The sequence below is a fragment of the Daldinia decipiens genome, assembly GCF_022478715.1.
Source record: "Daldinia decipiens strain CBS 113046 unplaced genomic scaffold F4813scaffold_6, whole genome shotgun sequence".
NCBI lineage: Eukaryota > Fungi > Ascomycota > Sordariomycetes > Xylariales > Hypoxylaceae > Daldinia > Daldinia decipiens.
The window spans coordinates 95,342-123,094 of NW_026054549.1; the positions used below are offsets into that span (position 1 = coordinate 95,342).

Sequence of the window (27,753 nt, forward strand, 5' to 3'; positions counted from 1 at the left end):
GAATAAAGTCTAGGGAGAGGATATTGTTGAAAGCGGATATCACTTGTCTTGCGCAGTGGCATATTCGGCCACAAGCGGGTGCTGAAAACTTATTTGAATTAATAAAGGTGTGTGGTATCATTATGATTGTTTCTGGCCCATCTCTTCCATGCCGATATCATCCCATTCCTCACTCCATTCGCCAATCTTTCCACCTAGCCAGATTCCCCCGGCCGTCGCTACGCTTGCTAGAAGGAACCAGCCCTCAAACCATCTGTCCACGAAACCCGGCTCTAAGGCACTTTCAAGCGCGTCACCGACGGCGCTGCCTACCTCCTTGGGAAGATTACTTCGTAAGAGTAGAGCGGCAGAGATCACGTATATAGCGCTGATCTGCCCAATCAATAGAGCTAAATTGGCTTGAGCCTGGTATAAGAGTCCAGGAGTCCACTTGGCAAAGAGATGGAATGTTTGAAGCGCGCTGTTGGCGCTCGCGGCGAGGATGACGCCGGATAGTAAGAATGATATCTGTCTAGCCCAAGCAATCTGATCAAGCTTCGGGTCCCAATGTTTCGCTAAGAGGCCCAGGAATCGATTAATGGGATCTGAGGAGGAAAACGAGGCGGTGGGATAATACAACCGCCGCAGAGTAGTCAGGGTAGTCGCTATGATACGATAAACGCAGTATACGCTGAATACATAAGTAGGTATCGAAAGTAATTTCCCCGAGAAAGTTGCAGCACGAGCCGAATTGGCCTGTCGAGAGCGAAGCATAGAGAGAGAGGACGATAGATTTGCTTCCATAGCTTCCAAGCCCGCGATCTCGAGACGTAGTGTGCGGATCTCTGCTGCATCACCGCCTCCGCGGATAGAACCGATGACCTTAGTGACAAACCCACGCTTCTCAGCCGATGGGTTCTCAGCTGCCTTGCGCAATAGGCTCTGCAAGCGGTGTCGTTTAGTTATGAGCATCTCATTCGTAGCATCAAGACCCGCTTGTTTACGAGAGACATCGGCGTCTGTCACGGGGCGTCTTCCACGGTTGCCAAATGTGTGCCACGGTGAAGAAACCGAGGCGAATCCAGACAATAAAGCCATAAGTGAAATACCGATGACCCCAATTCGCTCGAGACAGGCACGTGCTAGACTGCCAGAAAACGCGGGCTCGGCCCGGGCCTTCTCCATCTTAGCGCTCGGGCTCACTGCCTCACTTCCTACCGGTACGAGATTTCCTAACGACCAGAACGCGCATAGCCAGACACTAAACATAACAAATTGAAGCATCCAAGCAGCCCGAGGTATTCGACCTTTGGAAGTGCGTTGAAACGACCATCCCGATCCAGCTACAAGAGACTGAAGTTCGAGGAATGGTATGAGTACGACGAGGAGGAACAAGAGAGTGGGAACAGTGACTCGCAGAGCCAGCGCTCGGGCATAAGGGTTGATTAATTCAGAGATCTCGCATAAAATCAACTCGCCCAATACAACCGCTAACCCAACCGTCGTAGAAAAAGCGGCTTCCGCTATTCGCCTTCGTAGAGATTTAGAGCCATGCTCGGCATGCGCTTGCTGGAGTGATGGGGGCGCATCGGAAGGGAGGAAATGGTCTTCGCCATCGCGAGAATTTTGGACACGGGCCAGATAGGGAAATATCTTTTGGGAGACCAGGATAGAGACGACCACGAAGGTGATTACGAAAGGTGCCAATGAAAATGTCATGGACGTCGCCGAGGGTGCGGCGAGGCTCGGGGCCATACATGCATCGTCTGAGCAGCTGAAGAGTCCCATTGGAAATACTCTTAACGACAGTGGTTACGAATGATTGTTCCGTGATAGCATTCTAGCTCATAGAACAAAGTGTTGATTAATACTTATCGACGAGTAAGTAGTGCATTCGAGGTAAGTGTAGGCACGGATCGAAGATCGAGGATCGAGGAAGAGATTAGGTTACATGATTAAACTTTCACAGATTGGAGTTGAAACTTGAACGAAGTCATAAGGTGTTGGGATTCCCCCAGACAAATGACGACTGCCCTTGAATCTAAGCCCCACCTTCCACCCAGCCACCACGCGGCTACTAGCCCAAGGAACCTTATGGATCTCCGACGCATCCGTGCGCGTCCCGATCCCCCCAGTCCCGAGCCTGTACGTACGGTTTCAGCCACATATATACGTACTCGAGGGGCTCCCCATAGTGTGGCTTGAAGTACGAGGCGCATTGGAAGTCTAAGTCAAACCAGACAGGGGTCCATGAAAAAAGTCGAATATCTCCAAGTAGTCGCGCGACCTGCAAATAATCGCCAGCAACTGCAGAACCTCTGCCATTGACGCTGGGAGAGGTACTGTACTCGCTGCCCCTGACTATGGCAGCTTCAAGTAGAGGTGGCAATGCTGCCGCCGCTTTATTACGAAGTAAGTTGGCTTCTGCGGAATCCCCAAAATTGCACATTTGTGTCGCTTGATACTAAAAACCATTAGAAGGGCAATCCAGCATATGCGCCAGCTGTAGGGATGCCCAATTCCGATCGTACTCTGCCAACGCCGAGGCCGCCGCGGCAGCTGAAGCTCACCATCTTAAGCCGACGGAATCGCAACCACATCCACCCTTCACAGCGACCCGCAGGGCAGAATACCGCATAAAATCCGGCATCATCCTAACCCGCGCACCTCTGCTAACCCGCGCCCTCACTCCCTTCGAGAACGCTTTCTACTTCTACCAGAAACGATTGAACGAGCGATTAGTGTTGCCATTCCGACACACCCTCTTCTTCAAGAAGGACACGGCGGCCGACCTCGATTGGCGAATCAAATTCGAAGAACGGGGCCGGATAGCGGCGAAGGAGCTGGGCAGATACTACGCCCAGGGTCGCAATGCGTGGAACGACGAGTTGTTAGTGGGGAGCACATTGAGTAACGAGGAGAGGATACGAGAGATCCTGCTCAAGGATGCCGAAAACAGGGTGACTGAGGATGGCGAGAAAGCTGACCCGGATGAGGTCCTACCTGTCGAACAACCGATGGCCAGGATCACGGAGGCTGATAAGACGAATGATGTGAGGCGATTAGACCGCAAGCTGGACCGGACGCTCTACTTGCTTGTTCAGAGTAGTGATGGGAAGTGGCAGTTCCCGGCAGAGGATGTGCCGACAGATGAGTATTTACACGAGGTTCGTCTCATATAAACCGTGCGTACTATAGCGAGTCGATTCATGCTAATCATATTCACAGACCGCGGTAAGAGTCTTGGCGTCTGCAGCGGGTGTCAACATGAACACCTGGTTAGTGGGCCGCGTACCTGTTGCCCATCTAGTTACACAGCCCGAATTCAACGAGGATACGTCCCTCAAGCAGAGGGGCGAGAAGATATTCTTCCTAAAGGGGAGGATCATGGCCGGCCAGGCGGACCTAAAGGGCAACAAGTTGGGACTACAAGATTTCAACTGGCTCACAAAAGAGGAGTTAAAAGAGAAGCTACCAGAGGAGTACTTCCACTCCGTAAGGAATATGATGGCGGATCGGTAGGACGGGTAGGTAGATATCACGATACGAAACCTCTGCAGTCTACGACCGTCAATGTAAAGACAATGTACTATATTGTACCTTACGTGGAAATGAATCCTTCTCGTACATTGCTAGTACATACATACATACTAACTTTCAGCGCATCTCATTTCTCGTGCCCAGGTATTCAGTCAGCCTATTACGCCTTATGTCCAATCACGGCTAGATCGCTTGATCAACAGTAGCAAATCTCCTGTCTTGTGGGAGAACTCAGGTTTATTCACATATTCTCTGGCTATCTCGAATCTACCTAACCTACCATACTGGAATTGCTGACTTCAGTGCGTGTAATCACTAGTTTCCGCAGCTTAGGTTTAACGTTCCTTGCGTAACAGTGAAGTTATTCCCACGTTTTTCGGGTCCACCTCGTGACAAACCAAGGCTCAAGTCAACGTCTTAGTACGCGAATCTGACAGATTACTGGTCCGGCATTTAGATCTAACGTATCGTCTGTTGCTCGAATAAGCATACCGCGGTTGACTGTCCTCACCTCGGCTTGTCAGAGGCAGTAGTATCCTTAAGAGACCGGTTCAAAAGAGATATAGCCCGCCCCAGGGACAGAGCACTTGTTGCCATAGGCTCTCCAGAAGTCATGTGTCCAGAGGGGTAGCATGTGTGTTTCCTCCTCTGAGTATGTTTCGCCCGATGCTGACGTAGGCTCACCCCGTGTAAGTATTTCCTCGGCCGGCGGCATTGCCTTGCTATGCCTGGGGGATAATACTACCCGTCTTGAAGCTGCCTCGTCGAGGATGTTCCATCTTTCTAAATTTCTCAACATTTGGTCATCGTCTTGTTCGAGGATATTGATGGCGCTTGTCTCGGGCCACGAAGTCATATCAGGGGTTGTCGGTTCCCTTTCGTCTTTTTCGCCCTGGTTGTTCTGTTCCTTCGGTGCGTAGAACCCTTTCTCGAATGGAACCAAGTGTTTCTTGGCTCTGAACAGAGTGTAAGTCTGTTTTAAGAATAGACTGGCGGCCATACAACCTGACGAAGTAAGATACAATATTCTAGCGATGTAAGTAAATAAATAAATAGTAGGGACTTACTGTCAGATCCGGCATGGTGAGGACCTAGCAAATTGATACCGGATTCTAATCTGACTGCAGGAATTGGATTCCGCGCGTAGAAATGGTGGATCTTTTCTAAAGCTCGATCCGGCTCCATCATATGTCTACCTCGTGCATACATGAACCTCGTATCCGCGATTCGTGGGAAGAGTTTGTTTATCTCAATAAGGAAGTCGTCGACGTTAGCGGGTAGAGGCTCAAAGAACGTTTGATATATATAGGCCAAATCCATGAATAGGTTATGGCCAACCAAGATCGGTCTATTTCTCTTCAGACTGGCCTCGCATTTTTTAAAGTCGAATGTCTTGTTGAGTTCATTCCAAGTTCTATGGCGCTCTGGGACGTCGCTTTGGTGATAAACGTATTCTTGTTTCATTCTGTCGGCAAAGGATCCGCCTGATAATGCCTCGAATAGTATTTGAAGTCCTATAAAAATTAGTGGTTTATAAATCATTCGTTCTGGAGGAATACGAACCAGATAGTCGATTAACTTCCGACAAGTTCCATCTCTTTCGTGCCTCGGTCTACTCCAACATCACTTATTAGTCGGATACTCGAAAATGTCACTGCGTATAAGATTACTTGGGGGGTTACAGACCCTGGCTTTCACAGATTCATCAATTAGAGCAATGGAAGCGGTGCCCGATGTCGCGTTTCTGGTTGCCACATACGAAGGATACTCTTCACGGATGATTTGGTGTATCAAACGGATCTGTAGTCCATTCAGCCTATCTCCATACGGGTTTTTTATGGTAGTTTCCATGGCCTAACAAGTCATCAGCTTAACGAGTATTAGTCCGGAGGGGGGTGTCATACCGGTCGAAATCTTCCAGCAACAAAGTCCGCAATTTGCTTCTTAGTCCTCTTGTAGAATTCTTCAGTCTCGTAGTCCAGCGTTGAAGGGTCAAGATGTTCATTGTTGGGATCTCTCGACACACAAAACTGCTTTGCGAGTCTCTGTTCCTCTCTATTGAGATAATGAGCGCCAGTATCCAAAGCCTTGTTGAAGTTGAAATTGTGCTGTTGTAGAAAATCGTACGCTCTCACTGAGACGCTAAATTTTCTATCAAGACGTCTGGAGAGATTATCGAAGAATGTGGATTTGGGAAACAAGGGAGAAACAGAGAAAGTGAATGTTCTCGTGGTATATTTAGCTGGTCATACGAGTTAGTTATAACGCGGTCTCTTTTCTCGGTTATTGTAGACTGACCTGATCCTTCGTCATAGCGAACGAAGGTGAGCCCGAGTTGTACCACTTGAAATTGTTCTGCCGCTTCTTTGATCTTTCCGTATGAGTCTTGGGCACTGTTGAGACCATGAATAAGCGCGATACCGCTCATCTCGACGTCCACCGCTACAAAACGAGCATTCTGTGCCTCGTGTAGAATAGGTGGTAGCATCCAGAAGAAGTTGCTCCTGTTGACCTCCATGGTGTCGATGGTTATATGCCGGACTAGTGTTGAAGGTGAAGCGGCAGCAACTAGCTGTTGTAGGTTATACCAGAATTTTAAAGAGATGGAAGGGAATCTATGTTTATGGTAGAATACGAAATGTTATATACTTCTAGTTCTGAAGCTATGACTGCAAGTAGGTTGCAACCTCAGATAACTAGATGATATCCACGCCAGGTATCCTACGTGAGAATTTTATATCTCCCCTGACCAAGAGGCATGTTCTTAGGGAAGGAACTGATGGTTTGTGAGTTGGTACCTGGCAACGTCTCTTCGAGCTAGAGTAACGGATGGCCAATTGTCCCACGCAATCACTGAATAGTTTCAAAATTACTTAGGTACTTAAAATACGCACGGTTGATTCTAACGGCAGCAACGTCGGGAATGATTCATAGGTTACTCGGTTAATAAGCTGGGTAGGAAGCTACGACTCATCCCCCTGGACTTGTTGTTTTGTATTTAATTTTAGTTCCCTTAGGAAAAGATGAGCAATAATAATAGATACTTTAAATAAACACTAAACTTGAGCCTGTTTGTGTCTGATCAGAGTTTGCTATTATAAGGTACCTACGTACGAGTCAACTTCTATCTTATATGCCCCTTAAGACGTGTACTTCCCATTCAGTTTTCTTAAGTCGAGTGATATTGTGATCGAGTCTTTATATCGACACTGATGATATGTACCTAACTATAGAACCAATGTCATACTGTTACAGCTGGGTCTAATTTTTTATTTATTTCTTAGTCTATGATGATATTGTTGCCAACATTAAAGGTGCATGATAATGACTATAACAATTTTGGTAATAGTTAGGTCACTGAAACATCACTGTCTTAGTTTACGGTTTCCTGTGTCCAAATATTTGAAATTTGTATTTCTTCCCTTTGATTTTATATATCGTGGCCAATACCAAAGTGCTAGCTAAACCTGTAGCCTTAATTCGTATATTTAAATTGATTGTTCATCCTGATCTAGGTAGGCTGAATAGTTTGGCAATGGAAAAGCTGAAGTTGCCATTTGTTCGTAGATCATCGGAACATCTAAATATTAAGAATTAACATAGTAATCCTGAACTGAGTGCTATATACTCCGGAGATGATATACGTGCAAGTGATCAACTCCACAGTCTCTACTACAGGACGTTATGTAGACAGTAACTTTAAACGTACAGTAAAAATCCACTAAACGTACAGCACATCCACTTTCACGTGAGATAGCCCGATATGCCACCACCCACCTAATTTGTATTGGGATTAGCATCGCTCCCTAACAAATTCGTAGTTTTACCTGATCGTATTGTAATATCTGTATTCAATTGAATATAAAATTTAAATTGAAGCTATCACCACCTTTTCGATGAGTCAGCAAATAACAGCCTTGGTAACGGCCCCAACACAGCCGCCTCAACAACAGTATACACAACAGTATACGATCCCCTCATCCCCAGCGCTAGCGCCAGCGAGGCCTAATATCGCATCCAGCCTCCACGGGTTACAGGGCTTACAGGGCTATCAACAGTGGTCTCCAGGGCCTTCCCAACAGCCTCAACAGCCCCAGCAGCCTGTAATTCAACGGCAACAGGCGCCTATTATCCCTTCTCAACGACCTGCAGGGCAGCAAAATCAGTGGCCAAGTCAATATAACCAATCAAATCAACAGCCTTGGCCTCCGTATTATTACCCTAATTGAGTATATAAGCCTGTAGCCTGTATATACGTATTAGATTCAATTATAAATATATTGATTTTTATTTATTTAAATTTTATATTCAATTGAATACAGATATTACAATACGATCAGGTAAAACTACGAATTTGTTAGGGAGCGATGCTAATCCCAATACAAATTAGGTGGGTGGTGGCATATCGGGCTATCTCACGTGAAAGTGGATGTGCTGTACGTTTAGTGGATTTTTACTGTACGTTTAAAGTTACTGTTATGTAGAAGAAGGTGGTTCACTTATCGGAATGTACTTGAGTACCCTGGTACCTCGACTTAAGCTACCTGATTGGACTGAGCTAGCTCATAAATTAATTACGGCCTACATAACTTATTGTGGTAGTTTTACGGGAACGATAGAACATGTGGGGCTCGCCTAACGCTATTCGCATTTGTCGGCCGACGACCGATATACCGAGGCACAGCGCACCTTAGGTTAGGTACCTATGTAACCGACCTAGGTACCATCAAAATACGATCATCACACCAGGCCTTCAGGCTTTTTAGCAAGTGCAATCTTCCCGCATACCAGACAATCACCGCGAGGATTTCCGAACCTCGTCAGCCGAACATCATCAGGTTCCACATGCTTGTGTTGTTCCTGCATGTGCAAGCTCTACCACTACTGTAATGTCATGTTGGCATAGCTATTGATTTCACTATCGATTTTATTATCTTATTCTTGTTAGTGTCAATTGTGCTATTGGCATCCTATCGTCGCGTATGTTAGCGTTTGGTCCGATTCTTATCTACATTGCCTACCTTGCCTACCTTGGGTAAAGAAAAAAAAAAGTATTCGCAACCATGTCGTTCGATGGTTCTTATTCCGCAACATTGAGTCCGTCAGTGTCTGAGAGCTTCGGATCCCACGTTCTGTCCAACTCAATATCGTCCTTGGCATCCTCAGCAACATCTCGTCCATCATCAAACAATATTTCCAAGACCTACCGACAGGCTTCGCAATTATTCTTAACGCGTCGACTTCCCGAAGCCTTGTCAACGGTCTTGCCCTTGATCACCCCATCCACCGAAAGCTCCAACGTAAATGGATCGACTGAACCCGCACCCGTTGCTCGAGCTTCAAGATCCACAAGGATAAAGGTATGGAGTCTTTATCTGACGATTCTCAATGCGGTATTGGAGCTGGATGCCGACGAAGGAAAAGATGCCTTTGGCGCTCAGGAATGGCGTGCTATATGTAAGAAGGTACGGGATAGCGATATCTGGGAAGAAGTGGTGCAGTTCGGATATCATGGCGTCGAAGGGGAGGTAGATTCCGATGTTGTTATAAATCTGTAAGTTTGGTCTTCTATGTATTTCAAGTTGTGGTTAAGCGGCTCAAATTTGATACGGAACGAATATTGACAAGTTTTCTAGGGCGACTCTTTTGCTTGCACATGCGAAATCACAGGCAGTCAACCAGAAGCGACTAGAGAATTACCTAGCCTCATCAAGTACCCCAAACCTTGATATATCTAAACAGCTTGAGGCAACTAGATCTCCGCGGTTGACATCACGAAGTCGAAGGTCCCATTCTAAGAGTGGTGCTGACACTCCTCGCGATCTCAACGCCAGAGTTAAGATTCTCGAACTGTACACCCTCCACGTCTTGTTACGCAATAACGAATGGGACTACGCCAGAGAGTTTATTAGCTCTAGCGCAGTACTAGACGACGAGCGAAGGGATGCTTTCTTACAGGCTCTTCAAAGTTTACAGGAAGAGCAGCAGGAATCAGAACGGAAAGAACGCGAAGAGAAGCAAAAGCAGGAGGAACAGCTGCAAAAGGATATCGAAGAGGCTAGGAAATTGAGAGCGGAGAATGAAGCAAGAGAACGACGTCGAATAAACGAAGAAAGAGCCAAACGAGAAGGCACTGAAGTCGACTATGGCATCGAAAACACTCCAAGTACTTCAGGGGCGAGGAACAAAGCTCGGAGCGGTTCTAATGGCTCTGCATTATCAAGGTCATCTAAATCATCCAAGCCATCCGCCCCTAAGGAGAAGAAGGCTGTAGCGCGGCCAGGTCTTGGTGCTCGAGCTATAATGATCCTATCAAATCTTCGTAACATCATCGAGCAGATGAGCGCTACGTTTAAAGCAAACCCGGTATTGCTTATGAGGCTGCTAGCCTTTGTCATTGGTGTAATTGTTATGTTTGGTAGGAAGGGTGTTCGCGAGCGGGTTCGGCAGATTCTTGGTACGGGCTGGAATAAGGTGAGATCAACCGCTGGTATGGGTGTTAAGGTGAGCTACATCTAATTAATGGGTTTATAATATGGCTTTTTGTATATCATCCCCTTTTAGTACCTAAGGTAATAATCACTCGGGAATACCGGATAGTATCCTGAACGAAGTATGTCGTATACGTTTCAAAGTTTTTAACGAGAATCGGGTTATATTGGTAGGTAATATGTTGGGTAGTTAAATGTCAATTTCATCTATATGAAGACTGTCGTAACCTCTAAACGCCACCCTGAATGCTGATCCGAAGTGTAACTCCTTTTCCCACGTAGGTATGTGTACATTAGTGATTTTGACCTGTCAGATACGCCAATAATTCTGAATATTCGAGGCATAAATAACCGCAGCCCAGACCCGGGCGTCATGGAGGCTAGTACCCTGTCCGATTTGTTTTCTTTTGGTAAAATAGCTGTAAAACGTATAAGCATAATTCGAGGTTCGATGAGGACCCATGTGGGAGATATGGAAACATACATCTGTACGTGAACTGCCTAGATTTATAATCTTGGGGCAGCCGTCTCTATCCTTTTCTAGTCGCGTACACTCGAAGCAGTAGAACGCGTCCGATATACCCTCGCCGCCGCACACGACACACTTGTTTTGGTAGTTGCCGAAACTACATTCGTCACAGATACGCACGAGAGTGGTTGGACGCACGTAGGAATCGCAGACGGGACATTTGCCGTCGCACTTGTCGCAAAGGCGGCCGATGGCGATGCCGGATTGCTTACGGCACATGACGAGATCTCTGGAAGATGAGGTTAGCTTCAGCTTATTGCGAGTAAAAAGCTCAAGCTGTAAGCAAGGGGGGTTACTTACGGATGATGTCGAGACATTTTGATTGATCGCGGACCTTAGGATGGTTGAATTATTGGGAAGGGAGTGTTTGTAGATGGTTGGAACGTAGAGTATTGGTCGCTAATGCAATAATAATAATAACAATAATAATAGCCTTCCGGGCAATTTCTCAGCCTTGCCACTTGCTTCTGGCGATTTCTTTGGTACAAGCCAAGCTGCACGAGGTTGGAGCTTCCCTGTCTGCTAGCCTGCATACATAAGGGAATTGTTATAAAGTGGATTATTATAAAGTGGATTATCATTACCTAGGTAGGTAGGTATCATATGCGCAATTGCATAGCGTGCTGAGCATGGCACCGACGTGCATACGGATTACGTTAGGTACATAATACACTAGCGTGGGGTACCGTACCTGCTGGTACCCACCTCCTACCGTTTAAGTAAACTTTGAATGTCGCGCCCGTCGCACAGAGCGCTTTGGCCCTTCAGCCTCGTCCGCGCGACAGTCTGGTCAATCTCTCATCTAAGCAAACAATGCTTAGAAGTATGGTCTAACTTAATAGATCGCCCGCTGTGGCAATCATCTTTCTAACATTGCGCATTTTATACATAGTCTCATAAATCTTTTCGACACCCGGGGGGATCAGCACAATGTCATCTAGTGATACGTGAGAGACTGTCTTTCCTCTAATCTTATTGGTCGCAATTGGCTAATGATAATGCAGCTCTCTCAATGGTCGTAGCCTAGAGCGCGAAACGATTGCCACTGAAGCGGACAAGGAGCAGCGTGGTTCGAATAAGCGCAAAGCGTTATCGCCTTCACCAAGCGAAGACAAATCTAGCCAGTCGCCGAAAAGATCTAGAGTTGGTGATGGCTCGAGGGAAGACAGCACTGTCAAGCCGCTGCCTACACCAAAGGAGCCCTCTACAGATTGTCGCGAAAGCGCGCTGCAGGAGGAGAGGAGGCGCGGAAAGCGCTTATTTGGTGGTTTGCTAAGCACATTAAGTCAAACCACTTCTAGCTCTCAGCAAAAGAGACGTCAAGAGATTGAGCGACGACAGCAGGCAAAAGTTCACCAGCAGAGGGCCGAAGACGACAAGCATAGAGAAGAGAAGCTGGTAAAGCTAAGAACCGTACGGCAGTTGGAACAGCTCAAGTTTGACGAGCGAGTTGTATGCTAAACCTCTGTTCTTCTAGTGGTCACTCGAGCTAACAAGACGGTCAGATGCAGAATAAGCATTCCAATATGCTAGCGACGGCACGTTTTCTAGAAACTAAAAGTATACCTAAGATAGTGAGAACAGCTCTGTCATGTGGCCGACGCACCTACTAATCACAATTCCAGTATTATCTACCGTGGGACCTCACAGAAGAGCAGGAAGACATGATTAAGGATCAGACCCGAGAGGTTGAGGACATCATCGATAAGGAGGCCCTCGATTTCAAGCAACGCAAAGAACAGAAGTTGAAGGTATTGGGCGTCGCTGTTAGATCCCCTACGCCCGAACCCAAGGACACAGTGGGTAATAACCCTAATGATGAGCGCCCTGCTGACCCTCCACAATCTAACCCCACCAATCGCCCGCCTTCCCACGCTGGTAAGATCGGTCATGAAAGGGAGTCCGATAGGGCGGATGATGTTGTGATAGAGGAGGTTGAGGATACGGTCATTTACTGATACCTAAACCCCTCGGTACGGTTTTTGATTTTACGTTACGTCTTTTTAGGCTCTGGTGGTGGACGGCGGCACAGGCGTTCTGGTGTGATAGGGGTTTGCGAACCAGAGATTCCCGCCGTAAGTTTCGATGCCAAGGTTGAATTGTTCGTGTGTGTTATGTATAGGTATGCATTGCGCATGAGTTTAAGATTCCTGGTGAATTTGATTAGAAATCATACCTTCTATCGTATTCTTGAGAAGGATGGACTGTCTTCACTGGGGCAGCACTGTTTTCTGTTTTTCATGTATAGCTGTGCCCCTATTGGCGATGATCCCCCATATTACGCCAGCGGATGATGCCTACCTAGTCACCACATACCAAGTGCAATGGTCTACAAACACTTAGTTCTCGATATATACCATCGCATGGCGTAATGTTCATGATAAGCGGTGTGGTCATGGAATTAATGAAACCAGATTGCAACCTCGAACCCCTATGGAATCCGGGTTGCGCGGATATGCCTCAAGAGCATATGTACCAGGGCGAGGCGTGTTCCTTACATTATGTGTCATGTATATACTTGGAGAAGTTCTCTTGCAGCAATAATATGCCGTCTATAGTATCAGGTGAGCAGTATTAAATATATTCAACGTGCTCGGCAATCTATGTAGTGTATGAACCCCCTTTTTGCGGAACCGCCACGGGAGCCGTTGCCGTTCTTGATGTGTGCCGAGGCACACGACACGACACGACACGCTAATTGGCCCACTAGCGGTACCTATGTACCTATATATCACACCAGGAGGTAGGTTAGACGTATACATAGTATGACAGGTCGAAGTCCGTAGACTCGTAAACGGACGATTGGACAATTACACCGAATAACACCCCCGATCTCTTGGCCCAGACATCACCTTAAAAGCCGTACAGGTCTTTTCTGACCTCGGGATATCATAGGATAATATGCATTGTGGGTAAGCCTGTACGGACTTGCTGCTGTCTCAGTGTCTCTAAACCCGATCAACCGGGTTTCTTAGGTTTAGACACGTCTGGTCTCGCCAACCCCTATTAATAATACAGTATCTGCATGAAGTGGCGTAGTTCTGCTGTGTGGTAACTAGCCTGATTGACAACTCCTAAGTTTATTATGTGAAGCATTCGGGATGAAATTTATAAAGGGTCTAACTATTTCATATTAGTATGGGTTTTTAGTATTTTCCTGCTTGATATATCTCGAGAGAATCTTTTACGAAGGTATTCCCTTCGTTAGGCACTTATTTTGACCCCGCTAACGACGTGCATCCAACATTGCGTGTCTTACAAATGTCTATCGATTAACGAAAGTCATCATGGTTTATAATTGCCTCTTTTAGAAGTTCTCCAAGAATTATAGGTAAGCCATGTTAGGTAGTCGACCGAAGTGGGTACCGGCTCTCCGGCAGGCATATAAAAAGGTCCATAGATTCCGTCTGTTCTCCCTCTCGCAGTTCTCACCAACTTTGTGGAAGAAGGCCTCATACATAAGACTCACCCATATACTATATTGAGAAACCCCTGAATTAAGTCAACATGACTGTCGATGCATTGGTCCCCAATGACACTCGGGTCGAACATAAGTTCAAGTCCTTTGGAGATATCAAATACCACTACGTACTAGCTAAGCCGCAGGGCAAGCCTGTTGCCACTGTTCTCCTCACTCATGGCTGGTAGGTGCCCCTGAACTTGAGGAACGTCTACATTACTCACGGAATATCAACAGGCCAGACCTAGGTTTTGGATGGCGGTACCAAGTTCCTTACCTGCTATCCCTGAACTTGCAGGTCATTGTCCCGGATATGCTAGGATTCGGGCAAACATCTGCCCCTGATGCTTTCGAGGAGTACAGCTTTAAGAAAATGACCGCTCAAGTTGCGGCCATCGTTAAGGATCACACCGATGAGCCTATCATCCTTGGTGGTCACGATTGGGGCGCGGCTTTCGCTTGGTCAGTTTTCGTCCTTTATGATCTTCCTGAATAGATGTAACTGGGGATCTGGGCTCCGTTCCCTGATTTGAAAGTCGTATCATGTGGCCAATGAGCTAACATTTGTCTATCATAGGCGCCTAGTTAATTACTACCCAGAGTTGATCCGCGGAGTTTTTACCCTATGCGTGCCTTACACGCCGCCGTCGCCGGTCACGCACTCGCTGGAAGACTTCGTCAAAAGGCTGCCGAATTTCACATACCAGCTACAACTAGCCAGCCCTGTCGCAGAAAATATCGTCAACAAGTCGCCGGCGCACCTCCGGGGATTTATCAACGGCATTTTCGGCGGCACGACGCCGGAAGGAGAGCCTGCTTTCAAGGTCTCTATAGGCGTCATCGAGGAAAACCTAGAGAGGATTAGGCCGTCCCCGCTGTTCAGCCCGGAGACCATCGACTTCTACGTCCAGGAGTACTCGCGCAACGGCCTTCACGGCCCATGTAATTGGTACCGTACCACCGGCATCCGCGGCGAGGACGACCAGGAGCTTGCGAAGAAGATCGACGGCAAGATCAAGGTGCCGGCGATGTTGGTCATGGCCGAGAAAGACGCTGCGCTCCCGCCGCAGATGGCGCAGGGCCAGGAGAAGCTCTTCGAGGCGGGATTTAGGTATGAACTTGTTCCCGGCGCGGGCCACTGGGTCCATGCCCAATTCCCCGAGGTGGTTAATAAGTACATCGGCGAGTTCATCAAGAGCGTGCTGGGGGACGAACTTAAGGCCTCGCTGTAAAGCGTTAGCTTGGTCCGTAGGATGCCAACCCCACCAAGGCTAAGGGCTGTCTCTCTCTCTCTTGGATATCATTTTGATCCAAAATCTTTGTATCGGTCTCTACTGGCGGTGTGTGGTGGTTTGAAATCCACGATACATACCTGTTAGTTATATGACTTGAACTATACCTAGGTAGTGACTATAGTGTATGTAACTAGCTATGCGGGATGCAACATCCAGCCTAGCTTTATCTCGTATACTATTACTATTCTTCTATTCTTGTCGTGATGAAGAAAGACCGAGTAAACAATGTTACTATCTGCTAGCTGACTACCTATTAATAATGTGTTACGAAGGCGTTAGCCTGGGTAAGACGTGGTGGTGGTCGGTCGGTACTGCGGTCAGCGAACGCCGCCACGATGAGAAGCTACGAGCCCCTGAATTTGGCTTAAAATAAGATAAGATTGATGAAGGGCGCGGGTTTCTTCTTGGCAGAGCTCCGTAACAAATGAGTTACCTAGGCTAGGCACTTTTCCTTGTGCTTGTTATTCTTTTCTTTACCGTTCTAAAGTTTGTGGTGGTTGGTTAGGTAGTTATTTTATTTTCCTAGGTGTGTTTTTTCTCGATCTTTTCAGATTGTTTGCATGCGGCGTGGAAAAGAGGCGTAAAAAGACCTCCTTTTGGGGGGCTTATCGTGATTATGTAGATTCTCCAACTTACATGTACCTACCTATGATTATGTTACACATGAAACTCTAAATATTCAATGCTTCATGTTGTATTCCACTGTAAAGATCGGGTGCGTATCTCTTACGTAGTTTGCGTTAGGTTAGGTACATGTGTGTACTGGTCAGCCACGCATGTTGTTTCCTTGATGCTGGCCGAGATCCCTGTTGATGCTGCCAAACTGAAAGAAAATTCATTGGCGCCTCCTTAAAGAGCTTGTGTTACTCACGCCCCACAGGCGATTACTACTGGCCAGTAACGGAAGGCTGTGCAAAAGAAAATGGATGTAGGTACACGAACACGGGAATGGGGGTCCACTTATTATCTACACTGATGCTTAGGCCTGGGCTTGCTTTGGATGAATGAATGCTACCAAATGCTACCCTTTTACATTTCTACGTTTCGACCAACTTACAGGCTAGTTAGAACTGTCAGACTTTAATGCTTTGCATCGTAGCCACGACATCCGAACACTAACATCATTCATCATATTTGCGACTGTTCCATTCTATCTCTCTTTCACACTGCTGCCTGCATTTCATCAGGCCTGGTAGCTTGACCTTTACTATTCTCGTCATCTACAAGCTGAGCCATCTCGTATTTTATTACCACCCCCTTGCTTTGATACGTTGGACTAGGGGCGACTTCCAATACCATTTCTTCAAGAATAAGCTGCGAGGTCATCTCTATGGAAACTTTATACCAAAGTTAAGATTGCCCGTTACTAAATGCAAACCTGAACCGAATCTATTTCGCAAACATTGGTTTTCTATTGCGCCCGTATGCCTCCGATCCTGCTCCCTTTGTAAGATCCATTCCTTCGCGACATGGCTGGCAGGGCGCCTCCCAGAGGCACCTCCAACTCTAGGAATGATCTTTTACTAGACCTCGACGAACAACCTCCTTATGATGGATCGAGGCAACCTATACATGATGACCATTCAGCTAGACCATCCGTATCCTACGACGACTTTGTCGGCGGGAGCCAAACCACCCATCCCGTTGTAAAAAACCCTCCTCCGGGCGCCGGCGCTTCGGGTCCTCGACCGCCCTACCTAGCAGATGCCGACAGGCAATACAGCCAAACGTCTGGTCTAAGCAATTACCAACGATACGCAGACGATTTCGACGACTATCCCGATGACGGCCAATCGTACTATCAGCACGGAGGAGCGACGAACGCTACCGGCGACTCGTCGAGTCGTGCCAATGCGCGGAATCGCAATAGTGTACTCGGGTTAGGAGGTGGGTTCCTGGGCAAGGCAAAGAACATGTTCGGGATGGGTCAAAAAGGGTACTCGGAGATGGATTTACCTCTTACGGAACCAGGGCATGGCCGACTGGATTCGGGTCATGAACAGCCGAAACAAAAGAAGAAATTTGACTTTCGGTTCGGGCTTGGTGGAAGTAAACCAGATCCGTCAACGCTCGGTCCCCGGATCATTCACTTGAACAACCCGCCGGCGAACGCCGTGAACAAATACGTTGACAACCACGTCTCCACCGCCAAATACAACGTCGCAACGTTCCTACCCAAGTTCCTGATCGAGCAGTTCTCTAAATTCGCCAACATATTCTTCTTATTTACAGCTGCCCTGCAACAAATCCCGAATTTGTCACCGACGAATCGTTATACTACTATTGGTCCTCTCGTGGTCGTGTTGTTGGTATCCGCAGGCAAGGAGTTAGTTGAGGATTACAGAAGGAAGCAGGCCGATAGAGCGCTGAACAACTCGAAGGCTAGGATCCTGCGAGGCTCGACTTTCGAAGAGACAAAATGGATCAACGTTTCCGTGGGAGACATAGTACGAGTAGAATCAGAGGAGCCTTTCCCCGCCGACATCGTCTTGCTTGCAAGTTCCGAGCCGGAGGGCTTGTGTTACATCGAAACTGCGAATCTGGACGGCGAGACTAATCTAAAGATCAAGCAGGCGCTTCCGGAGACGTCAACTATAGTCAGCCCGGCGGAGTTAAGTAGGTTAGGGGGCAGAATTCGTTCCGAACAACCCAATAGTAGTTTATACACGTACGAGGCTACCTTGACTATGCAAGCTGGTGGCGGAGAAAAGGAATTGTCTCTCAATCCGGAACAGCTTTTACTGCGAGGTGCTACTCTTAGAAACACCCCTTGGATTCACGGGATAGTGGTCTTTACGGGACACGAGACGAAGCTTATGCGCAATGCTACCGCGACTCCAATTAAGAGGACCAAAGTTGAACGTCAACTTAACACGCTGGTCCTCGCGTTGATCGGTATACTTCTTGTTCTTAGTATTATATGTACCGTGGGAGAATTAGTTTTCCGGTCCGTTCGGAGAGACACAATTGCCTATCTAGAGCTGGACGCCCTTACTGAGCCCGGAGAGATAGTGCAGGCGATATTCAAGGACCTCGTCACATACTGGGTGTTGTTCTCTTCGCTGGTCCCAATCTCGCTGTTCGTGACTGTCGAGATGGTCAAGTATTGGCATGGCATTCTGATTAACGACGATCTTGATATTTACTACGACAAGACAGACACGCCTGCTAACTGCCGGACATCCTCCTTAGTTGAGGAGCTCGGCATGGTCGGTTTCGTCTTTTCAGACAAGACGGGAACACTAACCTGCAACATGATGGAGTTTAAACAATGCACAATCAGCGGAATACAATACGCGGACGAGGTACCGGAGGACCGAAGGGCCACAGTACAAGACGGCATGGAAGTTGGAATTCACGATTTTAAGCAAGTGCGTGAGAATATAAAATCACATCAGAGCGCCGAAGCGATTCATCATTTCTTGGCCCTTCTCTCGACCTGCCATACCGTTATTCCGGAGCGAGACGAATCAAAAGGCGGCAAGATCAAGTACCAGGCTGCATCGCCCGATGAGGGTGCGTTAGTCCAAGGTGCTTTGACCCTGGGTTATACGTTTGTTGCTCGCAAGCCACGATCGGTAATTATCGAAGTCGAAGGCAAAGAGTACGAGTACGAACTTTTGGCTGTCTGTGAATTTAATTCCACAAGAAAGCGAATGTCTACTATATACCGGTGTCCCGATGGGAAAATCCGGGTATACTGTAAAGGTGCTGATACGGTCATCCTGGAACGTTTGAACGAAGACAACCCCCATGTTGAGCAAACCCTGGTCCATCTTGAGGAATATGCTTCCGAAGGCCTTCGGACTCTTTGCCTAGCAATGCGTGAGGTCCCCGAACAAGAGTTCCAGGAGTGGTATAAGATCTTCGATAAGGCTCAAACCACCGTCGGTGGCAACCGATCCGATGAACTAGATAAAGCGGCCGAGATACTCGAGCACAGCTTTTACTTACTAGGCGCGACTGCTATTGAGGATCGTCTTCAGGACGGCGTACCAGAGACGATTCATACGCTGCAACAAGCGAACATCAAAGTTTGGGTTTTGACTGGAGATCGACAGGAGACGGCTATCAATATCGGCATGAGTTCTAAGCTGCTAAGCGAAGACATGATGCTCCTGATTGTTAATGAAGAAGACTCCCCATCAACTCGCGACAATATTCAAAAGAAGCTGGATGCCATTCGGAACAATACGGATGGGTCGGTCGAAATGGATGCTTTGGCTCTTGTTATCGATGGCAAGTCCCTTACTTTCGCTCTGGAGCCAGATATGGAGAAGATGTTCTACGACCTAGCTGTGATGTGCAAGGCAGTTATCTGCTGTCGTGTTTCGCCGTTACAAAAGGCTTTAGTTGTGAAGATGGTTAAGAAGTTCTCGCCGGAGATCCTCCTCGCTATTGGCGACGGAGCTAACGACGTGTCCATGATCCAAGCCGCTCATATCGGAGTTGGTATTTCGGGTGTCGAAGGTCTTCAGGCCGCACGATCAGCCGATATTTCAATCGCCCAATTCCGGTTCTTGCGCAAACTAACGCTCGTCCACGGCGCTTGGAGCTATCAACGTATCAGCAAAACCATCCTATTTTCATTCTACAAAAACATTACTCTATATATGACACAATTCTGGGTAAGCTCACGGCATCTTTTATGGCCTCCTTTGTCTTTTCTCTTAACGCGTCATCCGACCATGTCAGGCGTAGTGTCAGTGGTTCTTGAAACTAATACATTGACAGTACACATTCCAAAACGTCTTCTCTGGGGCTATTATCTACGAATCTTGGACACTGTCCTTCTACAACGTCTTCTATACCGTTCTACCCCCTCTTGTCATGGGTATTCTAGATCAGTACATTTCTGCCCGACTACTCGACCGTTACCCACAACTATATACTCTAGGACAACAAAACCAATTCTTTAAAGTCAGCACGTTTTTCGCGTGGATCGCAAATGCCGTATACCACTCTCTCATCTTATACATATTCTCCGAACTTATTTGGTACAGCGATCTAATCCTGGGCGATGGCACTATGGCGGGCCACTGGGTTTGGGGTACGGCTTTGTATGCGGCTACTCTTGCCACTGTTCTCGGAAAAGCGGCGTTGGTGACTAGTAACTGGACCAAGTACCACATCATGGCCATCCCAGGCAGTATGGTGATTTGGTATGGGTTTATTGTCGTCTATGGAATTGTAGGTCCAAAGCTTGGAATCTCGAAGGAATACGACGGTTTGGTACCAAAACTCTTCGCGAATCCTGTCTTCTGGCTACAAACCCTCGCTCTGCCCCTCCTCTGTCTTCTGCGAGATTTCGCCTGGAAATACGCGAAGAGGATGTATTACCCACAGACGTACCACCACATACAGGAGATTCAGAAGTACAATATCCAGGATTACCGTCCAAGGTATACTCTTACCTCTCATGCGTTCTATTATCGCGTATCGTATTGGCTAACAAATGAAACAGGATGGAGCAATTCCAGAAGGCGATCAGGAAGGTTCGGCAGGTTCAGCGAATGAGAAAACAGCGCGGCTACGCTTTCTCGCAAGCGGACGAAAGTCAAACCCGCGTCCTCAATGCTTACGATACGACAAGGCACAGGGGGAGGTACGGCGAGATGCCGACATCGACGCCAGGCAGGTAGTTAGAGGTTCGGGAGGAAGGGCTTTAGTTGTGTATTATATAGTCGGACGATATGATTACTACGAATCTCGCTTAGAGCCAGCAGTTGAGTTAAAAATAATAAATGAGCAAAGGTCGCGAATGACGATCGAACAATACATCCTGGTGCTACTAGGTATTGCAGACTTGTAGGCTGGTTGATGGCCTTTTGTGACATGGTGCTAGAGCGTTGTAGGTAAGTATCGTAAAAGAGGTGTATTTCATTGGCGTTGATTTGGATAGGGTGTAGTTCATGTCCTAGCCGACGACTCAACTAACATTTAGACGTGATGGACGAGTAAAAGGACCTGATCTAGAGGAAATATCTCCCTATCCATAGAGTAAAGGTGAACTTAGGTGTCCCTAGCACGACCGCCCATCTCACGATTTCCCATCTAATCGCAGGTTCACCATGCGTGCTCAATAATCCTCCAGCTTGATGACGTGGTAGGCAGGCTCTTCGTAGGGATGAGCGCTGGAAGGAGATTTCTCGGTCAGCGGAGTTGCTTCGGACATGGCATGTCTGCCCACCCCTTTATCAACCTTCACCGCTCTAGCACAGCATACCACAATTCCCACTACAACAGCTACCAGACAGCCAGTTACAATGCAAAAAGCACTACTTACCCCTTAAGCGCCCCAACAGCGGCTTTAACGACGTCCTCGCCGACGCACAGGGTCTCGACGCGGACCTCGGGGACTTCCTCGAGGGCCCCGACGGCGCCGATATGCGGGTTCGCGGCGTCGCCCGGCCGGAACTGGCCTGTGCCCAGGGTCGCCCAGCAGCACTCGGTGTAGTTCCCCGGCCCGGGGTAGCGGCCTGCGCCCGCGGCGAAGATGGCGGATTTGCAGGCTGCGAGGGCGGAGGGGGGCGCGTAGAATATTAGGGTGAAGCGCGGGAGGGCTGCCATGGGGTGGTAGGAATTGGGATTTGTCTTAACTAGAGGTTTACTAACTGCTTATGTTAGATTATACAATCCTGTGGAAAGGTATTGAAAGCGGATGGTAATAATAATAATAATAATAATAATAAGAGTGAGATCAATAATGATGAGGCGGGGATATGAGGGTTGATTTTGATGTTTCTAAGTGTTTGATGAATCTAGCCCCGCGTTGGATAGGTATGATTGGATATCTAATAGTTAGTATAACATTTCAAGCTTTGGAGCAAGCAGTTTCTATTATCACATGCCAGGATAACCCATGATTGGTCGCGGTTAACCTGCTGGTAATGATAATAAGTTTGTTTATACTGAAGTTGTATTTATAAGTACTGCAGTCAGAAAAAAGACTAATGAGCTTAGAGTCAGTTATATAAGACTGAAAAAAATTACGTGATATTAAATATACGTATACCTATTACGCATATTTATAACTCTAACTTCAAATTAAGATGAAGACTAAGAGCTTCTGCAAGCCTCTTAAGTTAAAATGTATAACTAACAACAGGATGAAAGAGCGAATATTTTTAAGAGTCTAAAATACCTCAATCTAATCTTCTACATATCATTACAACAGGGCTGTGAAGTGATTGATCAATTTAAGGTCAAGCTCTTCCTGTTGTAGTCTAGCGTTCCATAGTAAATCAGGAAATTCCGAGTTCCCGGGTCAATCGCGGACCCTTGATGCAGACTTCACGGCCGGCGTCTTAGCCTTTGGCCCTAGCGCCCTAAGCTTCTTTCCTGAAAAAGTAACAACTACAAAAAGATAAAGAAAAAAGAAAAGAAAAAAAAAAGAAAAAAAAAAAGGCCTGACCGGATCCACCTAAAAATTCATCACATTCATGTCATTTCCCTAGTTCTAATTGGCGATAAGTCCTGGCCTATTTTTTGTGCGCTGCTCTTTTTTATTTACTAACCCCCCCCCCCAAATCGACTTTGGGCTGAACAAAAGATTTATTTTGTCTGCCAATTCTTTAACAACTCTTCCGCCTCTCTACCCTTTTCCTAGACGGTAACTCCGTCGTTACCCTGTTGAGACCCGATGGCGTCGTCTTCTCGGGCCTTGAACAGGCTCACTAGCCCAGCTAGTAGACAATTATCTGTGCCTGCTGCCAGATTTACCACGACGTCATACCCGCAACAGCTAACCTCCGTTGTCGCAAGAACACGAACAAGAACAAGAACAAGAACTGCTGTTGCTCCCCGGCTTGCCAGAACCTACGCTGATGCAGCTCCTCGCCCTACCAAGAAACCCCGCAGAATCCGGAATACCATTAAATGGACATGGCGCTTTGTTTATCTGTCCATGCTCGGTGTTGTCGGTACCGTTATTTATGACGGTTACTTAGATCGTCACCCCGAAGAACAGTTTACCCCTGATCCTCAGAAGAAGACGCTGGTAATTCTTGGTGAGTAATTGTTACTGATCACCACTTGCCGCTCCATCTCTAATAATAGGGCTTCAAGGTACTGGCTGGGGCTCGGTTGCTTTGCTCAAGAAGCTCGACACTGCCAACTACAATGTTGTTGTTATCTCACCACGTAACTACTTCCTCTTCACACCTCTATTACCGTCATGTACCACCGGAAACATCGAGCACCGCTCCATCATGGAACCTGTGCGCCAGATCCTGCGTCGCAAGAAGGCTGCTGTCAAATTCTACGAAGCTGAGGCTACCCATATCGATGTCGAGAAGAAGATTGTCAAAATTACCGACAACAGTGAGGTCAAAGGAAAAGTCCACCAGACCGAAGTTCCATACGACATGCTTGTTATCGGCGTAGGTGCAGAAAACGCCACTTTCGGTATTCCTGGAGTCCGCGAGCACAGCTGCTTCTTGAAGGAGATTAAAGATGCGCAGGCTATCCGTACCAAGATCATGGATTGTGTTGAGACCGCTGCTTTCAAGGACCAGGAGCCAGAGGAGATCGACCGTCTTCTCCATATGGTAGTTGTCGGTGGTGGCCCTACCGGTGTCGAGTTCGCTGGAGAGCTGAGGGACTTTTTTGATGAGGATATCAAGAAGCTTATTCCCGATATTGCTCCGCGATTCAAGGTGACTCTCATCGAGGCCCTGCCCAACGTCCTACCCATGTTCAGCAAACAGCTCATCGACTACACCGAGAGCACTTTTAAGGAGGAGGACATCAAGATCATGACTAAGACTATGGTTAAAAAGGTGACCGATAAGACGGTCGAAGCCGAAATTTCTAGTCCCGACGGCAAGAAGTCTATTGTTACAATCCCCTATGGTTTGCTGGTTTGGGCCACAGGTAACACTTTGCGCCCATTGGTCAAAGACCTCCTAGCGCAGATTCCTGCTCAGAAGGACTCGAGGCGTGGTCTTGCTGTCAACGAGTACCTCGTTGTTCAGGGTGCGAGAGATATCTGGGCCGTTGGTGACTGCGCCGTTGCCGGATACGCACCAACCGCCCAAGTCGCCTCCCAAGAAGGTGCTTTCCTCGCTAGGCTATTCAACAACATGGCCAAGACCGAGTCTATGGAACAGAAAGTCCGCGACCTTAGCGCTGACTTAAACCTCAAGCCTGGTGACACGCCGGCCGTAGCGCAAGAAATCGAGTCCATCGAGAAGCAGCTGCGCCGTATCAAGGACGTCAAGCCCTTCCACTACTCGCACCAGGGCAGTTTGGCCTACATCGGTAGCGAAAAGGCCGTCGCTGACGTCGCGTGGCTAAACGGCAACGTTGCCAGCGGTGGCAAGCTCACTTATCTCTTCTGGAGGAGCGCTTACTTGAGCATGTGCTTTAGCAGTAAGTCTTTTTGCTTATATTTTCATCCTGCGAGAAATCAATGCTAACAACTTCCAGCGCGCAACCGTGCTCTCGTCGCTCTTGATTGGGTCAAGGCCAAGATCTACGGACGAGATGTCTCCCGAGAGTAGACGGATTTTAGCCGATAATACTTAATCTCACTGAACTAGGTACTCTGCCGCCTCGTTTTCCGAGCCCCCCCCTTTTTTTTTGGATCGGAAATGGCGAGGCCTATTTCCACCTCTATATCCATATAGCACCGCCCACCCCGCTCACCGTGTATTATTCGTCCCCTAGAGAGTTTTAAAGAGAGAGGTGAGAGGAGGTGCCCAGTCATGATATTATGAGGACGGACAGGACAGAACGGGGGGTTTTTTTCTTGTTATTTTAAGAGGCTTTTTTCTCTCTCGAGGGGACATATGGTATACGGTACACGATACATAACGCTCGCGTATAGAGAGCGTTTTTTCTACCCGTGAAAAATTAAGCTCGTAGACTAGGATAGACTTGCGGTAGGCGATGGGCTGATGCCTGAGACGCTTCCCGCTTGTATAAATAAACAGGCAAGTCATCATTAAGATAATACTTGATGGCAATTTATTGATGCTCCTTGGTGATCCGGCGCATAAGTAATGTCTGAATGGTAAGGCGTGAGTGTACTGTTAGGCTTATGCTTCCTCGTCTTGATCGTTACCTCAGAGTTTTATTGGTAATAGCGTATCGAAGTCAGATCCGCCTATGAGTTCAATCGGCTATACATTCTTCTAATAGCTATACTCGAAAAACTACCTAACCTAACACCCTATTGTCTTAACAGGTCCTCCTAGATTCTTTACCACATGCTTGATTTTGCTGTCTCCAGCTAACTTCAGCTATGCACAGTACATTTGTGTATGATCCCCAATGAGTAAAATGAGAACTAAGCAGTTCATGTTGGCGCGGGAAGCCAAGGATGATAGACAACTTCGAAGTTCTTTTCGTTCTATTTTTACTGCGTTAACTTACCTCATGTGGACGATTAACCTACATAAGGTTAGGTAGGTAGTTAACCTCCACATAGATATTAACGGCATCAACTTCCAGCTCTGCGGACTCGTGCGGAACCTACGCCCGCTGTAGTCTAGTTGCGCTCGGATTCTACAAACCGAGCACACGTGAAATAGTATGGCTAATTTGTCTGCGGCTCGGCACTGGGTTCTCTAACCATAGCGTAGAGTTTGATAGCTGTGCCGTCGTCGTCGCATTCTAGCTCCTTTGCAAACTTGAACCCGAAGCGGCCGTAGATTTGCATGTTGGGAACGTCCCGGCTGGACTCGAGGTAGCAATTCATACCCGCGGCGTCGGCCTGGTCGGTTATGGCTTTCATCATGAGTCGGCCTACCCCTCTGTTCTGGGCTTTAGGTAGCACCACCATAATGTTGAGGAAATAGTAGCCTCGCGAGTCTGTCCAGATGGAGGACTGGGCTTTAGCTTGAGCCTCTTTCCATATGTAATAACGCTAGATATTCGCTTTTAGGTTAGCAGTCTTTTGGAACTCGAGGCTGTGAAGGCCGAATAGTCGGTAGGCAGAGTAGAGATCATCCTGATCGCTCGACTGATACACAGGCTGAAACTGGCCATGGGGCGGGGCCTCTCTACGACAGCACATCCTACTCCGGCCCGGGAATCATCGTCACGCTAGTTGCACGTGCAATTTAGAGAGCTCGCCACATGCAGCTAAGCCGGCAGACCAAATGCTTGTTTTGAAGCGGAGATTTCCCCCGCGCCCGTAATTCGTTGAAGTCAGATTCTTACCTTAACATTGAGACCACCTCGGCCGTAGTAGAGGTTCATCCCGACCTGGCTGAACCACAACCGCCAGTCTTCGATCCAGTCGGACCAGCTCGGTGACTCGCCTGCCCTTTGCGGCCTTAACCAGCAAGCGACCCCAAGTACCTCGTCGCTGCCCTCTTCCTTCGCGACGTGGAAGATGCCGTTGCGCATACCCCATCGGCACCGAATGCTAAGAGAGGCGGCATTGCGTTGCGGGTTGAACTAACAGTCTGTGTCAGCATGAAGTGCGGAGATTAATCGTCATAGGAATACGGCTTCGGTAATTCAGTGTAGGTATTTGCTTAATTGGATGGGTGGTACATAAACGGAAAGTATCTCGAAGGTAAAATACCAATGTCAGTGCTACTTAGCCATCCCTACACCCTTGAAACGAATCTTGGCGTGCACAATGTTCGGTAACGAAAGGACCATGCATACCGTAGATTTGTCAAAGACCCAATTGTTGTATGGATCGTCGGCAAAGGCTTGTCTTCGGTGATAGGGTCGTTAGCATGGGTTGTTCTGTTACACGGAGCTGAGGAGGTTCATCAGCCTCAGCGCCCTCTCTTTTGCTTAGGTCACACGCGGTATACCGATTCATTGTTCCGTTACTCTATACTGTTACCCACCGACGGATTCTTAGGATAAAAGGGAGGATACTTACTGGATGGCGGACACAGCGCCTGGGATGTCTGCCTCGGCGAGGGGAGAAACTCGTATTGGCATGATGACGGGCTATCCGATTCGGCGGAATCAGCCGACTTACACAAAGAGTAACGCTGGATGCTCGGTAAAGATTGAGCAACAATTGCGTAGGTAGCGTCTATACACAGCTAACCCAGAATATCTTATAATTGCAACGAAAAAAATAAAAGCAAGGCAAAGTCAAATTTATAGTCTTGATTTTTATGCGTACACATGTGAGTTCGGCTTAACTAGCGCGTGATATGGGAAATGGCAGTGATAAACTGCATAACATAAGTATTAACTTACATAGATAAGGTTATACTTATTCGGGAGTACCTCGGGATAGCAGTCAAGATTTGGGCAGTCGTGGTTTGGTGATAAACCTTAACTTTTATTCTTGTTAAATTTGGATAGTGCTATCATGTACAGAGAGCCAACTTCCCAACTTTCCAACTTTCCCAACCTTCTCAACTTTCTCGACTTTCCCAACTTACAAACACAAGAGAAACAAAACGGTAACACACCTTTTTATTGACAAGGTCAAACCAGATGCGGTCCGACGTGGTAATCTGGGATAAGCAATCTCAA

The 27,753-nt window shown here is 47.5% G+C and overlaps 11 protein-coding genes across 11 annotated transcripts; 6 read left to right on the forward strand and 5 right to left on the reverse strand.

The window, feature by feature from the left end:
- Window positions 1-120: 120 nt before the first annotated feature.
- Window positions 121-1,698, reverse strand: F4813DRAFT_379181 (Abscisic acid G-protein coupled receptor-domain-containing protein; the record flags this gene model as incomplete). The annotated part of the gene is made up of 1 exon (XM_049245420.1): window positions 121-1,698. One exon carries the CDS (start codon window positions 1,696-1,698, stop codon window positions 121-123), a length of 1,578 nt encoding a protein of 525 aa, XP_049102289.1.
- A 549-nt stretch (window positions 1,699-2,247) lies between these two features.
- On the forward strand, window positions 2,248-3,642 carry F4813DRAFT_349577 (39S mitochondrial ribosomal protein L46-domain-containing protein). Its single transcript, XM_049242191.1, has 3 exons — window positions 2,248-2,391; window positions 2,458-3,146; window positions 3,208-3,642. Exons 1-3 carry the CDS (start codon window positions 2,343-2,345, stop codon window positions 3,499-3,501), a joined length of 1,032 nt encoding a protein of 343 aa, XP_049102290.1. The 5' UTR covers window positions 2,248-2,342; the 3' UTR covers window positions 3,502-3,642.
- Window positions 3,643-4,057: 415 nt separating this feature from the next.
- F4813DRAFT_400599 (CAF1-domain-containing protein) lies at window positions 4,058-6,037 on the reverse strand (the record flags this gene model as incomplete). The annotated part of the gene is made up of 6 exons (XM_049248286.1): window positions 4,058-4,524; window positions 4,587-5,033; window positions 5,083-5,131; window positions 5,206-5,373; window positions 5,424-5,761; window positions 5,818-6,037. The coding sequence occupies 6 exons, from the start codon at window positions 6,035-6,037 to the stop codon at window positions 4,058-4,060; spliced, it is 1,689 nt and encodes a 562-aa protein (XP_049102291.1).
- Window positions 6,038-8,219: 2,182 nt separating this feature from the next.
- F4813DRAFT_349579 (uncharacterized protein) lies at window positions 8,220-10,198 on the forward strand. The gene is made up of 2 exons (XM_049242192.1): window positions 8,220-9,073; window positions 9,156-10,198. The coding sequence occupies exons 1-2, from the start codon at window positions 8,583-8,585 to the stop codon at window positions 10,036-10,038; spliced, it is 1,374 nt and encodes a 457-aa protein (XP_049102292.1). The 5' UTR covers window positions 8,220-8,582; the 3' UTR covers window positions 10,039-10,198.
- On the reverse strand, window positions 10,199-11,115 carry F4813DRAFT_349580 (PHF5-like protein). The gene is made up of 3 exons (XM_049242193.1): window positions 10,840-11,115; window positions 10,495-10,768; window positions 10,199-10,429 (listed from the first exon to the last, which is right to left on the reverse strand). Exons 1-3 carry the CDS (start codon window positions 10,854-10,856, stop codon window positions 10,391-10,393), a joined length of 330 nt encoding a protein of 109 aa, XP_049102293.1. The 5' UTR covers window positions 10,857-11,115; the 3' UTR covers window positions 10,199-10,390.
- A 99-nt stretch (window positions 11,116-11,214) lies between these two features.
- Window positions 11,215-13,119, forward strand: F4813DRAFT_349581 (pinin/SDK/memA/ protein conserved region-domain-containing protein). Its single transcript, XM_049242194.1, has 4 exons — window positions 11,215-11,486; window positions 11,544-11,991; window positions 12,045-12,113; window positions 12,165-13,119. The coding sequence occupies exons 1-4, from the start codon at window positions 11,470-11,472 to the stop codon at window positions 12,495-12,497; spliced, it is 867 nt and encodes a 288-aa protein (XP_049102294.1). The 5' UTR covers window positions 11,215-11,469; the 3' UTR covers window positions 12,498-13,119.
- A 332-nt stretch (window positions 13,120-13,451) lies between these two features.
- On the forward strand, window positions 13,452-15,904 carry F4813DRAFT_349582 (alpha/beta-hydrolase). Its single transcript, XM_049242195.1, has 4 exons — window positions 13,452-13,731; window positions 13,780-14,183; window positions 14,237-14,461; window positions 14,577-15,904. Exons 2-4 carry the CDS (start codon window positions 14,047-14,049, stop codon window positions 15,229-15,231), a joined length of 1,017 nt encoding a protein of 338 aa, XP_049102295.1. The 5' UTR covers window positions 13,452-13,731; window positions 13,780-14,046; the 3' UTR covers window positions 15,232-15,904.
- An 859-nt stretch (window positions 15,905-16,763) lies between these two features.
- Window positions 16,764-20,936, forward strand: F4813DRAFT_386533 (phospholipid-translocating P-type ATPase; the record flags this gene model as incomplete). Its single annotated transcript, XM_049246432.1, has 3 exons — window positions 16,764-19,922; window positions 20,029-20,696; window positions 20,759-20,936. 3 exons carry the CDS (start codon window positions 16,764-16,766, stop codon window positions 20,934-20,936), a joined length of 4,005 nt encoding a protein of 1,334 aa, XP_049102296.1.
- Window positions 20,937-21,288: 352 nt separating this feature from the next.
- On the reverse strand, window positions 21,289-21,986 carry F4813DRAFT_291396 (GTP cyclohydrolase 1 type 2/Nif3). Its single transcript, XM_049240634.1, has 2 exons — window positions 21,581-21,986; window positions 21,289-21,428 (listed from the first exon to the last, which is right to left on the reverse strand). The coding sequence occupies exons 1-2, from the start codon at window positions 21,862-21,864 to the stop codon at window positions 21,374-21,376; spliced, it is 339 nt and encodes a 112-aa protein (XP_049102297.1). The 5' UTR covers window positions 21,865-21,986; the 3' UTR covers window positions 21,289-21,373.
- A 688-nt stretch (window positions 21,987-22,674) lies between these two features.
- Window positions 22,675-25,250, forward strand: F4813DRAFT_349593 (FAD/NAD(P)-binding domain-containing protein). The gene is made up of 3 exons (XM_049242196.1): window positions 22,675-23,303; window positions 23,362-24,666; window positions 24,724-25,250. The coding sequence occupies exons 1-3, from the start codon at window positions 22,937-22,939 to the stop codon at window positions 24,795-24,797; spliced, it is 1,746 nt and encodes a 581-aa protein (XP_049102298.1). The 5' UTR covers window positions 22,675-22,936; the 3' UTR covers window positions 24,798-25,250.
- F4813DRAFT_349594 (acyl-CoA N-acyltransferase) lies at window positions 25,251-27,387 on the reverse strand. The gene is made up of 4 exons (XM_049242197.1): window positions 27,143-27,387; window positions 26,917-26,968; window positions 26,461-26,700; window positions 25,251-26,164 (listed from the first exon to the last, which is right to left on the reverse strand). The coding sequence occupies exons 1-4, from the start codon at window positions 27,202-27,204 to the stop codon at window positions 25,835-25,837; spliced, it is 684 nt and encodes a 227-aa protein (XP_049102299.1). The 5' UTR covers window positions 27,205-27,387; the 3' UTR covers window positions 25,251-25,834.
- Between the last annotated feature and the right edge of the window lie 366 nt (window positions 27,388-27,753).

Excerpts from the sequence above, each read along its gene's own strand:
- F4813DRAFT_349577 (XM_049242191.1), top strand. The coding sequence starts at position 2,343 with ATGGCAGCTTCAAGTAGAGGTGGCAATGCTGCCGCCGCTTTATTACGA. Across the intron at positions 2,392-2,457 it reads TGCCGCCGCTTTATTACGAA|AAGGGCAATCCAGCATATGC; the intron begins GTAAGTTGGCTT and ends AAAAACCATTAG. Across the intron at positions 3,147-3,207 it reads CAGATGAGTATTTACACGAG|ACCGCGGTAAGAGTCTTGGC; the intron begins GTTCGTCTCATA and ends TCATATTCACAG.
- F4813DRAFT_349579 (XM_049242192.1), top strand. The coding sequence starts at position 8,583 with ATGTCGTTCGATGGTTCTTATTCCGCAACATTGAGTCCGTCAGTGTCT. Across the intron at positions 9,074-9,155 it reads TCCGATGTTGTTATAAATCT|GGCGACTCTTTTGCTTGCAC; the intron begins GTAAGTTTGGTC and ends CAAGTTTTCTAG.
- F4813DRAFT_349580 (XM_049242193.1), bottom strand. Across the intron at positions 10,430-10,494 it reads TAGGCAGTTCACGTACAGAT|CTATTTTACCAAAAGAAAAC; the intron begins GTATGTTTCCAT and ends TACGTTTTACAG.
- F4813DRAFT_349581 (XM_049242194.1), top strand. Across the intron at positions 11,992-12,044 it reads TCAAGTTTGACGAGCGAGTT|ATGCAGAATAAGCATTCCAA; the intron begins GTATGCTAAACC and ends CAAGACGGTCAG. Across the intron at positions 12,114-12,164 it reads CTAAAAGTATACCTAAGATA|TATTATCTACCGTGGGACCT; the intron begins GTGAGAACAGCT and ends TCACAATTCCAG.
- F4813DRAFT_349582 (XM_049242195.1), top strand. The coding sequence starts at position 14,047 with ATGACTGTCGATGCATTGGTCCCCAATGACACTCGGGTCGAACATAAG. Across the intron at positions 14,184-14,236 it reads GTTCTCCTCACTCATGGCTG|GCCAGACCTAGGTTTTGGAT; the intron begins GTAGGTGCCCCT and ends GAATATCAACAG. Across the intron at positions 14,462-14,576 it reads TGGGGCGCGGCTTTCGCTTG|GCGCCTAGTTAATTACTACC; the intron begins GTCAGTTTTCGT and ends TGTCTATCATAG.
- F4813DRAFT_291396 (XM_049240634.1), bottom strand. The coding sequence starts at position 21,864 with ATGGCAGCCCTCCCGCGCTTCACCCTAATATTCTACGCGCCCCCCTCC. Across the intron at positions 21,429-21,580 it reads GCTGTTGGGGCGCTTAAGGG|CGCTCATCCCTACGAAGAGC; the intron begins GTAAGTAGTGCT and ends ATCTCCTTCCAG.
- F4813DRAFT_349593 (XM_049242196.1), top strand. The coding sequence starts at position 22,937 with ATGGCGTCGTCTTCTCGGGCCTTGAACAGGCTCACTAGCCCAGCTAGT. Across the intron at positions 23,304-23,361 it reads GAAGACGCTGGTAATTCTTG|GTACTGGCTGGGGCTCGGTT; the intron begins GTGAGTAATTGT and ends TAGGGCTTCAAG. Across the intron at positions 24,667-24,723 it reads CTTGAGCATGTGCTTTAGCA|CGCGCAACCGTGCTCTCGTC; the intron begins GTAAGTCTTTTT and ends AACAACTTCCAG.
- F4813DRAFT_349594 (XM_049242197.1), bottom strand. The coding sequence starts at position 27,204 with ATGCCAATACGAGTTTCTCCCCTCGCCGAGGCAGACATCCCAGGCGCT. Across the intron at positions 26,969-27,142 it reads GGCGCTGTGTCCGCCATCCA|ACAAGCCTTTGCCGACGATC; the intron begins GTAAGTATCCTC and ends CTATCACCGAAG. Across the intron at positions 26,165-26,460 it reads GAGGTGGTCTCAATGTTAAG|CGTTATTACATATGGAAAGA; the intron begins GTAAGAATCTGA and ends GCGAATATCTAG.